This window comes from Vigna unguiculata, chromosome 8 (genome assembly GCF_004118075.2).
Source record: "Vigna unguiculata cultivar IT97K-499-35 chromosome 8, ASM411807v1, whole genome shotgun sequence".
NCBI lineage: Eukaryota > Viridiplantae > Streptophyta > Magnoliopsida > Fabales > Fabaceae > Vigna > Vigna unguiculata.
The window spans coordinates 7,168,932-7,184,509 of NC_040286.1; the positions used below are offsets into that span (position 1 = coordinate 7,168,932).

Sequence of the window (15,578 nt, forward strand, 5' to 3'; positions counted from 1 at the left end):
TATTATAATTAACAAAAACAATATAATAAGTGAAGTAAGAAGATAACTGATGAAAATGACAATGAAACATACCTGTTTGATGTTGTGTTTCCTAAATGCATTACTCGATTTGTCCATGCCTTTACAATGTTTTTTTTTGTAAGGAATTGTCCAACTTTCATTGATATATTCATAAAATAAAGGCCATGAAATACAAACATGAAGGCGGTCAACACAATTAGTGAAGATCGACTCATCTTCACAACACATAACATTTTCCTATGCTTCCATCGCAACATCCCATGCGTCAACAAAATTCACTAACATTTTGCATTTCGCTTGCACATTTTTCTGAATATGGAATCGACATAGGAGATGAAAACAATCAAGAAAAACACTGCCAATAGCATTCATTAAGCAAAGTCTCTATCGTTCACAAATACTTGTGGACCACCCTCAAAGGTCATGAATAATCCTCTCAGTCTTTCCAAGGCCCAAGTAAAATTAGATTCTCGTTCATTAGAAATGAATGCAAACCAATCAGAGAAAGTCAACCATGTAATGTCACCCCCACTATCTCAAGTAATGGAAATCGATATTTGTTGGGTTGTAGGTGGTATCCATCAAGAATACAATATTAAATGCCTTCAACAATTTAAGGGAATCAGGATGTGTCCAAAACAGATCACTAACCACCTCAGATTCGTCTTGACATCTACTCCAATGGATGTAATTATCACGATCTAACAACATCATCAAGTGTTGTAATTCAGTTCTTGAACCTCTCAACAATTGTTTATAAGTCTATCTTGCATTATAAACTTGCTTTATCGTTGTGACATTACACTCATTATTTTCTTTCAGAGTGAGTAGAATATTTGCAGGCTTGACTTGACTCTTAGACATATCTACAAGCAAGGACTGTTCAAAAGATTTTAACCTCTCAGCAAATGGGTGACCAACTAGCGTCTGAGACACATCATGGTTATGATATCCGCAAATTACCTTCAACATCCAACCGTCTCCATTACTAATTGGTTTACCTCTGAATTTAAATGGGCAATCACATTTTCTTGTGCAAGAAACACTAGGCTGAACATTAGATTTATACTTCATATACTTATCACCCTTTTCACAGCCTAACAATACGTACATTTTCTTCCTAGGTTGACTAGTAGCTTTGTCAGATCTTATAGTGACAATAACAAAATCAAGATGAAATGTTATCCCTCCAACCCACTGAATCAACTCATATTGTGTTGAAAATATCTTATCACTTATAAAATTATTTATATAATCTTCGTCACACATCTCATTTATAAAAGAAGAGAAATATGAGATGAAACTCGAATTTACTTGTGATTCCATGAAAGTTAAAGGGAGATCGTCCATCTTAGAGAACTTTCCCCACCTATAATCTAACATTAGTATTCAATACCACTTTTTTCAAAATAAAAAAAATATAAAAAAATTAAAATATTTGTGTAACAATAAAATAAATATAAAAGAAAACAAAAAAACCATAAATAAATAGTAAATGCAAACAAATAACAATTAAAACACTGAAAAATATAACAATAAAAAATATAAAAACAAAAAAAATATTCATGTAACTAAAAATTAAATATAAAACATAAATAAATAATAAATAAAGCATTAGCATTAAGTTATTGTAAAAAGATTACCAATTAAAACAAAATAAAAAATTAAGAATCTTTGTACATTATCCGGAAATGGACTTCCAATAAAACACACCAAAGATAAACAATTAGATAAACAATTGAAACAACACATCCATGCCATTCATGTTTTCCCCTATTCAATGTCTTCACACCTCATGGTTGCAAATGTCCAGGGATAAAGAAAAAAAAAAAGACAAAACATGCACCTCACAATATATTGGATTCCTTAAACCTATGTACCATACAAACAAATAAAACCAAAACTGGGAATGGACATTCCGAATGTCCACATCTAGAAGAAAATGGAATCAACACACCACTTCCAAAAATGATAAATACCGAAAGTTGACATCCGGTTAATTTCATTTTTGGATGTCCACTTCTAGAAGAGTGTGACAGAAAAATATCACTTTCGGGCATTTAAAGATCGAAAGTCCACATTCGGTTATAGGAAATTCTGGAAGTCCACTTTCGGAAATGTGAGATTTCTTTTATTGTGTTCTGAAAGTTGACTTCTGTATATGTGTATTGTTTTGAGAATTCACTTTCGTCAAAGCCATAGTCGGATGTCCACATTTGTAGAAGATTAAAAACCCAGCTCCGTTTTTTTTTCATCTAACATTTCTCTACCTCAAATATAAACATATCATAACAAATAAATCACAATCAGACATTGCAATGCGTATCTTTTTTTTGAAATGAAATGAATCAAGGTTTCAGATGGTGAAATAGCAATGGACCCAACATAAACAAACAGATGAACTGCAAAATCCACTTCAGAACAACAAGATAGTAAGAAAAATTCTTTTAAACTCTGTGACTGAAAGTGAAAGGGCAAGAAACACTTACGGGTGTAACGGGTCCATATATACCAAATACTATCAATTAATAACTTTGTTTAGGCAACCACCTAACTCTAGAACTTCATACTTATTTACCTAATTCACTTTTTTATTTTAATTTAATTTTTCAAGGACATAAATGGAAAAACACATATCTTTAGAGGTGCAAAAGAAATATTAGGGGTGCAGGAAGAAACTCCCTGCCCATAATTTAACTTTTTCTTATTATGCTCAATTTTGAAAAGCCCGATCAGTATCCTACCACTTTTTACAACTTAAATAAATCCTCACACTTTGAACCTGGTAAAGGTTTTTAAATCCTCACACTTTCAAACCTTGGTTTTAAAGCCCTTATAAATAAAGAATCTTTTAAAGACTTATCTGTTACAATATCTTTAAAAACATGTTTACTTTCTATTTAACCGTTCATTCCATATTATTTTTTCTTTATACTTTTTTTCTAATGTATATGTTGTATTTCTTTAATGTAATTCAAGGGTAGAAATAAATTACATAGTTATTTAAAGCAATAATAAAAAAAATAGATAACATGACTTAACTAATATCCATATTATGACAAAGCAGTGAAAAAATAATAAAAAAATTAACATCCCATTTAATAGTTTAAAATTATTAAACAAAATATTAAGTATTGACAAAGAAAAATAGATAATGGAAGACATATAAAATATTAATACAGTTATCCAAACAATAACCATAATAATATAAATATATACATAACCAAACACACAAGTCTAAGAAGTTTTAAAAAACTAGACAAACATAAATTGTCTCACAGTTAATGGACCCTTCTATGCACACTTACTACTATCCTTCAGAGAGGTATCCTCACTTGTATCCTCCTTTACTCATATAATTAAGTGATCATTGCAAAAAAGATAACCAAGCATAAGCACACAAATACATAACATGATAAGCTAATGTGAACAAGGAGTATTAAGACACACACACATGCACTCACCCACCCACACACATACACGCGCGCGCGCACACATATACACACACACATATAAACATATAAACAAACATCTGATACTAAACTATATTATCTGGATACATACACTTGACATCAGACTCACTGGTGGTGTGCACCTGTGGTGGTTCTCAAACTCTGCAAAGTTTGGCCTCAAGGGGTTATCATCTAACCACTCACAAGGTAAGTCCCCTTCACGCTTAGGACCAAACTAATCTAGTGACTTGGACCTTCTTCTTCTCTTCACCACATAACCTACTATGCTCTATTTGAGTGTGAGTAGTTATTAGAGAAAAGATACTTCCATATTTAATCCTTATGTTAATGCATACACTAAAAATACCACCATCATAAAATTTCTCCTTGAAATCTTGAGAAGCTCATCATATAATAAATCTCAAATTAATCACACACGCCAACCTAAGCAATCATCCACACTTGTTACAACACACCAAAATTTGCACATAAGGATGAGTACTAGACTTTGATACATTCGCTCAATGAGACCATCCACTCACTAGACAAAAAATGTACAAAAGTCCACTAATCCAACGATCATATGGCTCGCCCAACGAGTGCATCAATGGAACTCACAAAAGCAAATTCCTCCAAAATCCGCTTAGCGAGTGTATTCTTGACTAGCAACTACAAAGTCAGTAAGTTCTGTGACTTTGGAATTGCTTAGCAAACATATACCTAATTGGCGACTCTAAAGTCAGTGAGCCTCTGACTTTGGATTCGCTCAGCGAGCATATACTCGCTCAACGACTACCAACTCAGAAACTTCCTGACTTGGGATTCGCTCAACGAGTTCGCACTCGATCAACGAGTCAACATAATTTTGCAGATGCCTAATTCATACCAAACACAGTTTCACCACAAACATCAGTAACAATTAGTCTTAATGAAATATCAAATCAAAAAATGCTTCTAAGCATGCAACATTAGAGCTAACACCTAAATTCCCACATAATGAAAGTTACAACAACTCAAATTCCCACATGATATCAATAAAATCATGCAATTTACCAATTTAGTATTTTTACAACTCAAAATAGTGTAATTAACTTCCCTTAAAGATGGGTCATGAGACAAAAGAAAGAGAGTTGGAGAATGGCAGGAGAAAGCCTAAAGGAATGGTCATGAGGAAGGAGAGAAAGAGAACAAGAGCGAATGATAGAGAAAATCCTAGCGCTATTTTCATAAATTTACCCCGCTGACATAAAACTGAATAATTTTTTGGTATTAAAATATTATTTTCGTTAGTTTTATTATTCATTTTATAGGTATAATATATATATATATATATATATATATATATATATATATATATAAAGTGTTGATAACTATTTTTTATGTAAATGAATATTTTTCTTTAACATCAACTACAATGACATGATAGAAGATCAATTAGAGTGAAACATTTTTATTTAAGAATAATCTATATTTTTCAGCATAATTTATTCAAAATACATAAAAGGGGTTAGAAACCCTCCACTTGTATACTATATAAGTCTATACGATATAATGATACTTGTTATACACACTTATTTCCATATATCAGAATGAAGATCATAGTCATTACTCTCAGGCCTCTTAGTAAAAAAGAAAAAGACAGAAATTAAGAAACACATGCTCATAAAATTATTCTCTAACTATATATCATAAACTCAAAGGCTCAAGGCTCAGAACCCTTATGGATGATCCAAATTCTTATGGCTTACGCAGGCTTATGAGCTTGACATCATCAACCACAGGTCCACAGAGTGAAGAGAAGTCATCACTTCTCATAGTGTAGAAGGTGCTGAGGAACATGATTCTTGTTCTTGGTCCAACAGCCACAAACTTAAGGGCTGCACGTTTGAACCCTCCTTTGCCCTTGGACTCGTAGGGCACTTTGATGGTGTCTTTGCCTGCAAATGCTTCCACAATCATGGATCCTTCACAGGAGTTGCTGGCATCCCCTACAGAGAATGAGAGCACATAGGTTTTGCCAGGGATGGTTCTGGCCACTTGAGCAATGGCACTCTCTTTTCCTGCTATTAGTTCCACTGCTCTTGTGCCCTGAGGGACTGAGAAATGCTCTGAGTCTATGTACCTCACTGCCTTTAGAGACTCTACCATCCACCCTGGGAGAGGAGAGTGGTCATCCTCAATGTTGGGTGGGATTATCACACCCCATGATGAGTTCGGAAACACATAGGGTCCTTCTTCAAATCCACCATTCTTCAATAGGTTCTCTGTGGAGGAATGGGAAATGAGTTAATTAAGACATTAATATAAGAGATAGGGAGAATGAAAAATAGTGAAAGATAATGTGAAATGAATGTAAAAACTATTTTGGTGTCAAAGTATATTATTTATCATGAAAATAAAATTTCATAGTACACTCTGTCTTTAAAGATACTTATATATTAATTTGTTGGAGATTTAAAGATAAATTATATATACAATGAGTATATGAATAAGTACAAACCTTTTATAAGTCAATTTTGTAATATTAAATTACACTTAAAAAATTCACTTAATTTTAGTTTTCGAAAAAAATTCATTTCAATTTATCTTCTCTTTATCAATTAGTCTTCTTTAATGATTTATAACAACACTTGATAATATAATAATGATGGAACTGCCATATTTGAATATTGTATTAAGAAAATGTTTGACCAATTGCTGGAAATTTCTGTGAAAGTGGGTGCAAAATAAGTTAAAAGGGTAAGAATGAAAGTTTTGTAATAATGCTATGCAATCTCATATAGGGATCTCGATGCCTTTCACTGGGAATATTGAATGAAAATAAAATCCCAATCCCTATCTGAGTTTTTCCAAAAGTATATTATGGAAATAATGTAAAGTTCATAAATACATTAAGACTTTTTTTATTTATAGATATCCAACACAAATACTAAAAATTTACAAATAATTCACACACACAAAATCAACCGAGCTTGATTCCTTGTAGGAACTGATTCAACTATACATTAATGCATATATGTATAGTTGAATTACGAGTGAGACTCATTGTGCATAAATACACATAACTAAAGAAATAAAGGGGATAGTTGGTTATTCATTACATGTTGTGGTCCCATATGTATAATTTAAGACAAACACATACACACTAATACACAAACATTTATTTAATTTTCAGTAGCAGTGTTTTTTTTCTACTTTAAAGGGAGCAATGTTTTGTTCTATCAGAAGCCTTTTATTCACCTAGATAAGTAATGAACAGTGATCTGATTCCACATCACAGATGCAATGCAATGAAGACCAAGTAAGAACACAGATGTTATATTCTAATATCAGACACATTCTGAATTTGAATTTATGCTGCTTTTTGTACTATCTCCTATAGCAGTTTCAGAGGGATAGGATGCATAATTGCATTTCATAAATATGATTGGAACATCCTACCTACCTAGATAATATGATGAACTATGAATGTAGGACCACTTCCAACCTGTTTTTACTTAATTTTCTGACATATCTATGCATAAACATGCATATAATACACACACACACACACACATATATATATATATATATATATATATAAATATATTTAACCTGTTTCTTAATCGATCTTCTTTTTCTTGAACTATTAATGTTTGTTCTTAGTTGTGTAATAAGCATTTCATCAAACAGGTATGCAGCAATAATCACAAGGAATGTTACATCAAATCAAACACCTTGTGTGCATGTGATTATTTGATATAGCTAATGAAAAATTAAGATTATGATTAGAATAATGAAAGTTTAACATACATTACATTCATTTTCATTTGGCAACATATTATAGTAAAATAATTATAAAAAATATGAAAAAGTATAATATTAAATAAGTGTAAAAAATTTCGTATGTTAGATTTTAGTGTCTTAAATGAAATTTCTTTAATTCAGTTTATTTTAGTCTTTTTTTTCCCTAGTTGGGATTTCTAGACACATCATTTTATAAAAGGTACTGTTGTCCAGCTTTCTCTGATTTGTCTTTTCTTTCTCAAAGGAATAATTTGAACAAGATATTTTGGAAAAAAAGTCTTGAAAAATTAATAGTATTACTTTATATAAGGAAACAAATATTTTTAACAAAGTATATTGAAAGTAGATCTTTTAAAATTAAAATAAATCCTCGCGTCTAGTCTTAAATAAATTAATTTATATGAAACAAAATACTTTTAGATTTTCAGTCTTCTTTTCAAAAATTTGATGGAGTTACACTTCAAGATTAACCCGAAGCCATAAATTGTTTAGAATATTCACTTTTATAAAGATTACTAAAAATTTAGGACCATTTGAACTGAAAAAAGTAACCTAATAAAACAAGATAAAGACAAAGGCAATTTACATTTATTACGTAGAATGGATAACAAAAGTTATAATTTAATGCGACAATAATTTCGAAAAAAACAACAGTCTTTATTTCTTCTATTAGTAAATTCTTCTAAAAAAGATTACAACTTTGAAAATTTCATTTTTTAAATCGGGACGGGAGAGAGTTAATAAATGACAAACAAGACTTACTAAACTAAATAACTTTTTAACAGATTTGAATCTAAACTAAAAATGTTTAAAAATATATTAAAGGGAATGTTATTATTACCATTTAAATCAAAACTATATATATATATATATATATATATATATATATATATATATAGTATTTGGTTGTAGAGAAATAAAGGGAATGTAAGGGACGAGTTTTTCTTTTATTTTTTATTTATGTTTAGAAAAAAAAAATGCTGGAGAACAAAATCTCTCACTGAATTTTTGTTTCCTTCAACATTGGAATGTTTTAAGAAGAAAGATTTAAAACATTTCAAGTGTATTAAAAAAATTCTTATTTCTATTTTTAATTTTCAAGTTAATATAAAATAATTAAATTTTAAATATCTCTCTCTTTTCTTTTAAATCAAACAAATGTAATATGTAATCTATATTTTATTCTATTCTAGAATAACCAAACAGTCCCTTAAGAAATTGAATATTTTTGAAGTTTTGTCTATTCAAATTCCAATGCATAAACACTATCAACATCCTAAAGCTATAATATCTATTAGAGGAACTAATATTAAATTAGTTAACTCCAATGCTTAATGATCACGACTAAACAAGATTTATCAAAGATGAATTTTGATCGAGTTTCCTTGGGTGAAAAGAATTCGATTCTTGAAAGTGTTATTTAACATTAGGATGAACTTGTTTAATGAAAATAATTGTTTTTGAATAAATAATTTGTAAAAAATATTTATTTAATGAGTTGATTAATATTGCTTATTAAAAAAGTAGAAAAATATCTATTTTTAAATAAGTTAATTAGATAAATACATCAAAAGGTAGAAATCAGTTTATTTTATAAAAGTTGTTTTCGTTAAGAAAGTAATAAGGTCAAACAAACCGAACTTAGTTTGAGAAACATACCGATTTATTTTCTAAACATGTAAAAAAAATTTAATTATAATTTAACGATTAACTAATCTCAAATTTAATATGAAATTGGTTAGAAAAACATTTTAACGACACGTAGCTTTGAGAAATTTAACTACATATTACGTAATTGTTGGACTTTTTATATGTTTGGGAATTAAATCATATTTATCTGTTTATAACATCATTTACATTATTATATGTTCAAAACTAAAAATTTCAAAAGAAAAAACAATAAAAAGTAAGTAAATGATTAAAATCAAATTATTCCCCTCAATCTATTGATTTGATTCCATGAAAAGTAAGAGAAACAATTGAAATAAAATACTATTTTGATATTTAAATACAATATTATATATTTAAAGTTAATAAAATTTAATTTGATTGCATATACTTAATAATATATTTATAACTATAAAAGAAAGGAGAAATTATGAACATAATCTATAATCATAGACGAGGAATTTCCTTATTTAGCATATATATATATATATATATATATATATATATATATATATATAATTAGAAAAGTATTTAAATATAGAAACATTAAAAAGTGTATTTAAAAATTGTCGGTAATAATGATAAAAAAATAAAAATAATAATAAGAGAAGAGGAGAAAAGTGTAACTTACGGTTTGTAGGTCTGGGAGGGTAGAGAGTCCTGAGAGCAACCGAATCAATGAGGGGCCCACAGGCGGGGTCCTCCTCCTTGCCAGGGTTGTGAATCAGCATCTCCACCGTCTCGCTCTCCGCTTTGAACCCGAACGCAATCGGGTCCCACCCGCTGCTCGTGTACAGCGTCTGGATCGGTATCACTCCCCAGTCCGGCGTCACCGAGATGTTAATCCTCTCCTCCTGCGCGCACGTCCTAGCCACCATGAACGTGATCGAGTAGTACATCCCCTTCATCACCTTTATGTTCTGCTTTATCGACGCCTCGTTCCCCAACCGCACCGCGTACGCTCCCTCCGGCACCACCAGCAGCATGTCCCCCTGCTTCTGCCCCGACTTTATGTACTCCACGAATCCCGATATCTCCCATTCTGGAATCGACTTGCTTCCTCCAACCACCACCGTCCCTTTCAGATCCGACGCCTTTGGACCTAACTCGAAGTTCCCGTTCGCCACCAGTCCTGCGCTTACCGTTCACCGGAGAGGTTAGTTCTCAGAACAATCTCCTTTTACTCAAATAAATACTTTTTTTTTAAAATAAATTTATTTCTGTTAGATAAAATAGAATGATGCATTTATTTAGTGACAAGTGAGAGGAGAATATTAAAAGGTGATTATTTCGAGAATGAGATAATAACACGACGATTTATTTCTACAACTACATTTATTCTTCGATTTTGTAAATCAAATGAAGAGATAAAATTTTAAAAAAATATTAAAATAATAAAACTTAATATATATATATATATATATATATATATTTTTTTTTTTTTTTTCTTTTTTCTTTTTTCTTTTTTACTTTAACTGTATTTGTAAAAAACTTGCTACAGACAATAAGAGTCAAATGCAAAAAGCAAGTCTAATCCAAATCCTAAAATCTCTGCTGCATATGCTAGTTTTTTTTTTTTTTTTTTACCATACGGAACAGTGTCCTGAGAAAGTGCATTTCTCTGAAGGCATGTGTGGGGAGGTGCAGACCAAGACCACCACCACCACCTACATGTCCCTAGCAACACACAGGGCCATGTGAAATTCCAGAGCAACATGCATGCATTGTGCTGACCCTAAACTGTGGGTCCCATCACGAATTTAAAATATGGAATTTATGACAGCCGTGCAACGTTAAGGTCACCGTCGTATAGCTAGGGCAGTGACCCCAACAGTGAAGGAAAAAAAAGATTATTGTTAAGGGTACATGCATAAATTATGTCCACATCATGGAACAACACTACAATAAATTCATCCCTCTGTGGATATTGTATTACCTACACTTTAATTTCTACCTTTTGATTCACTACCAACATGCTTGAGTGAGGCACATGTCACATTAAATAATCATAACCACTGTTCAAACAGTTTTGTCTTAATAATTCACCATGAAGTTAATTTTTTTTTCTTAAAAACCTTTTTATTCATAGATAACATAGTAAATATGACCAAATAGGGTTTTTCCTAGGTGACTTTAAACCCACATAAGTTTTTAAAATGGAGAATTTAACCTAGTTCAATAATTTAGACTTTTGTAATGAACAGTCTTATACATGAGACCTAAAAATATATAGATTTACACTTAATGTATATATTTTGTTTTTTCTTTTGTATTTTCATAATCTTTTGTATTTATTTGTGTTTTTTCTTTCTGTATATCTAACTTGAAATAGAGATAAATGCACTTATATGAATTGCAACCCAAGACACTCAAATTTAAATATACAAATGGAGTATTGGGTTTGCTAAAGAAGATGAGCATCAAATTGTTGAAGTGTATAAAATTAGATGAGAGGTATTTTTGTGTAACAAGAATACCCTTATAAGCAAGTAGTGTATAATGGCAGTAATAGAGTTTAAAGATTAAATTTTGTTAACAAAGTTTCATTACAAAACCTACTTTAATTAGTGAAGCATTAAGTGCTTAAATGTATATACAATAGAATAGATGTATTTGTATAAAGTGCATTATAAATGAGTAGCTTACCATCGATAATGGAGAAGGAGACATGGAAGGTGGAACAGAAGAGCACCGACAGAAATAAGAACCTTCCCTTCATGTTTTCTGGGATGAGAAACTCTGCAATTTTGGGATAATAATGAGGTGAAAAAGGAAGAAGATGAAAGAAGGGAGAAAAAGCATTGTGGATCAGTGCAGGGAGAGGTTTGGCCTTATATGCATGCTTTGTTACCATATCAGACTTAAATTTGACGTAAAATATCAAATCTGCCACTCGATGTTTATCTTCAAGATCATTAGGTTTTATTTTGACGGATTTGCCCCTGCTTCTTTGGGGTTTTAGAATATCAACTGATCTCACTCTTTTGGGAGCTAATAAAAAACCAAGTACATTTGTGAATAAAATTCCATTAGGTGGCCAGTAAAAAAAAGAAGAAGAAACTTGTTATTCGAAATCATACAAAAATAGATTAAAAAATCATTAAAAACACTTTTCTTTTGTATTTTCACAATATTAGGTTCCCATTATAATTTTTGTACTTCCAAAACAAATTATCTTGATTATTTCTTTTCAAATTCCTACAAAAATGGATTATTTTACAGATTCCTTTTCAATATTTTTCCTTTTTATTGATTAACAAATATTTCAGTTTAAACTTTATGATTCTAATTTTTAACATATACCTAAGTTCATTCAAACACGAGTTTTCTTTTTAAAATTATGTTATACATATATTTAAGGAATTTAGTATTTTTTAAAAGTTATGAATTTATTAAAAACCACTAATTATTTATGACCCGATGACAATGAAACATGAAAAATAGTTTTGTATGATTTTGATAGATCTTACTTTCTATCTCAAAATAGTTTTTTTAGGTCAACTATAGTAATCTCTTTAAACAGAATGGGCATAGTTTTTAGGTCAACAAACTACACTTTCTTTTACTGATCATGTCAAAAATGTAAAAAAGTATTTACTGATTTTGTTGACAATCGAATCAATCCATATAAAAGATATGATAACATTTCGATTTGTTTTTTTTTATCTGTAAATATTAGTGGTTAGATTTTTATAAGTGAGAGAGTTAAACTCACAACTTCTTCTACCATTTCTTTTAAACCCATCAAATAAATCTGGTGTCTCTAAATTATTAGTTGATAACATTCTCTTGTTAAGTATTACAGTTAGAAAAATATATCTTTTTCTAACTGTAATATTAAGTGACTTTGCTTTTATATTTATAAAACTTGAATCTGAAACCTTACTTCTTGATACCCAAGTTTAAGTTTACGAAGATGAAGAGTGAAATATGTTATGATAGACTAAAGAGAAAAAGAACAAAGATACTACTTGGAGCTGAAATCATTAATGGTGCATTCAAAGATGAAACATTTGCATGTTATTAGAGTCCATGGAGAAAACACATCACGAGGAAGGTGGGGAAGAGGTAGAAAGTGAGGACAAGAAGAGAGAGAGTAAGAGAAAGTGACCCACAAAAAGGATCTAAGTGGACTGTATTGGGCATTGTTTCATGATGATGGGATTGCTGCAAAATAGTCACCCACCTATAATTGGGAAAGATCACACACACACACATACACATTGGTTTTGTTCATGGGCCTTCATTCATGCTTTCAAGATATGTGGCCCTTTTCATATGGAAAGTGGTTATGCTTTCACTCTCACCCTCATGCATGGATGAGGTCCATTTCAATCTTCCATCCCCAATCATTCAATTCTAAATTATTCATTTATTTTCATCTTAGAGAGACTTCCATATGCAAATCAATGTGTAATTATAATCTACCGACATGCATTTCATATTAGGAATTGATTTATATTGTTTTCATTTGGAGGTCTGATAATATTTATAGAAAAATTGTGTCACTTGATTTTTTCTTATATTTTTTTGTTTGAATCTCAAATTCATTGAAATAATATTATTAGAATCAATTATTGTATTTAAAGTATTATCCATTTTGAAATCTGAATTCTGATGTTTCAAAGTGTTGGAAGAGGAATGTATATTTAAAATGTTATTAGTCTCCGTTCTTAAACGATATGAATGTGAGACTATTAAATATATCGAAATAATCCTTATATTATTATAAGATGTAACGAATGATAAATCATAGAGAAATAGACATTATATGAATGTTTTATACATATATTTTTTCATTTAAAGAAAAGATTATAAATACACGATAGATCTTATGAGAAAGAGAGGGAAATGATTGATACACATGAAATAAGCAAAATTATATATCTTAATAAGTATACTTTTACGTGTTTGGTTTGGTATTTGAAGTTTCATATCTAGGTTTCTTATATGAAAAATAGTAGTCACTCAAAGTAGTTTTTAGCTGAAGGAAAACTCACACGTACATAATCAATCTTGGAAAAACAAGAAAAGAAGAGGAGAAAGGATAAAGGCAACAACAGATGTATTAAGAAAAATAAAACTTATACATAAATTTGTATATGTTTAGTGTGATGTTTGAAGCTTCATATTCACGTTTTTTTTAATATAAAGATTTATTCTAAATAGTTTCATTTGAATATGAATTGTGAATATATGCTTCACTTGAAATTAAGGAAACATAATACAAATTCACAGTGACTTTTTTTTTTTTTCGGAAAAAATAACCTTTCGGACACTGTCACTCAATTCCAGTAAACATTTTATATCTTGAATCATAATTGAGTATATGCTATTTCAGTCATTCCCATTAACAGATTTTAATGTGCATTTACGGTTGAGTTTTCTAAACATTGTATTTATTTTTTGAAGCCGATTGAAGAATTTTCTGTACTGGATACAACCTAGCAAGAAATTATTTCGAATTTTTGGTCGAGAATATACAAGATCTAAATTGTAGGATTATTATGGTGACAATTATATATATTTAAGACACTTGCATATCCAAATTTAAATTTGAGACCAGTGATTAAATTAAAACAATTTTGTATCATTTGATTCACATAGTTTAGGAAATCTCTAGTGATTAGTTTTTCTAGCGAGTCAAATTCACATCTTAAAGGGTAATTAATCAAACCTGTAACAAAAAAGTTAATCAACAACAATTATTATAGTTCAAACATTTTTGGGTGAATATATTAAAAGAAAACATTTCAAAACAACATAGGAGTGAAAATTAAAAATATATTTCTAGAAACATATTAAGTGGATTACTTTAAGGAATTTTTGTATGCCCGACAAGAACTTTCCTTCTGAAAATGTTCCAAGTAATTTGTTTTTCACTCCACTTTATTTCAATTTTTCGTTATTTTACTCCACGTACTAAGAAATTTAGTATATTTTTTGTGACATGAAAAGAGGGTTTCACCAACTTTCCTTTGCTGAAATAGAAATTGAGATGAATGAGGAAAGTAAAAATTGACGTGCTGTTTGTTTAGGGCATGTTTAAGATTTGGGAAGAAAGAGTGTTCAAAAAAGTTGGTTAACAAATGTTGAGAAAAGACCACGTATATGATAATTTGGAATTATAATAATTGATAATGCATGCAATGAATGTCATTAGCATGATAATGACAAAGTTAAACTTTCTAAAACAATAATGAGAGTGGTCACAGATAAATATGATATAAAATTAGAATTTATGTTGTTGACCGTGAAGTTTTAGGTTTGGGCAATTATGAGGGGCAAATTCTACTGTGTACACCTATAATTTAAAAGGTACTTAAACATTTTTTTAGTAGACTAATAAATTATAAAGATATGTAATATTTATTTTATATATTAGTAATATGTCAATAATTTGTTATCTTTTAACTGTTAATGACATTTTTTTTTATTGTTACATTTCACTTTTTTTTTTATGTTTGTTTTCATTGACTTCTCGAGGTAATATAGATTTTAATGTAACTTTGTGCTTAAAAGAAAACTTATTAGTTAAGTTATCACGTGAAACTTTTCTATCAATTGCCATGCCACCAACTAAAATGTAAGTTTTTGTGAACATATTATCATGCAAAACCTCATCACAACATAACATGACTTGACATATTG

At 29.9% G+C, this 15,578-nt stretch overlaps 1 protein-coding gene across 1 annotated transcript; it reads right to left on the reverse strand.

Moving 5' to 3' along the window:
* Positions 1-4,907: 4,907 nt before the first annotated feature.
* Positions 4,908-11,796, reverse strand: LOC114193129. Its single transcript, XM_028082834.1, has 3 exons — positions 11,574-11,796; positions 9,559-10,059; positions 4,908-5,737 (listed from the first exon to the last, which is right to left on the reverse strand). Exons 1-3 carry the CDS (start codon positions 11,779-11,781, stop codon positions 5,211-5,213), a joined length of 1,236 nt encoding a protein of 411 aa, XP_027938635.1. The 5' UTR covers positions 11,782-11,796; the 3' UTR covers positions 4,908-5,210.
* Positions 11,797-15,578: the final 3,782 nt, after the last annotated feature.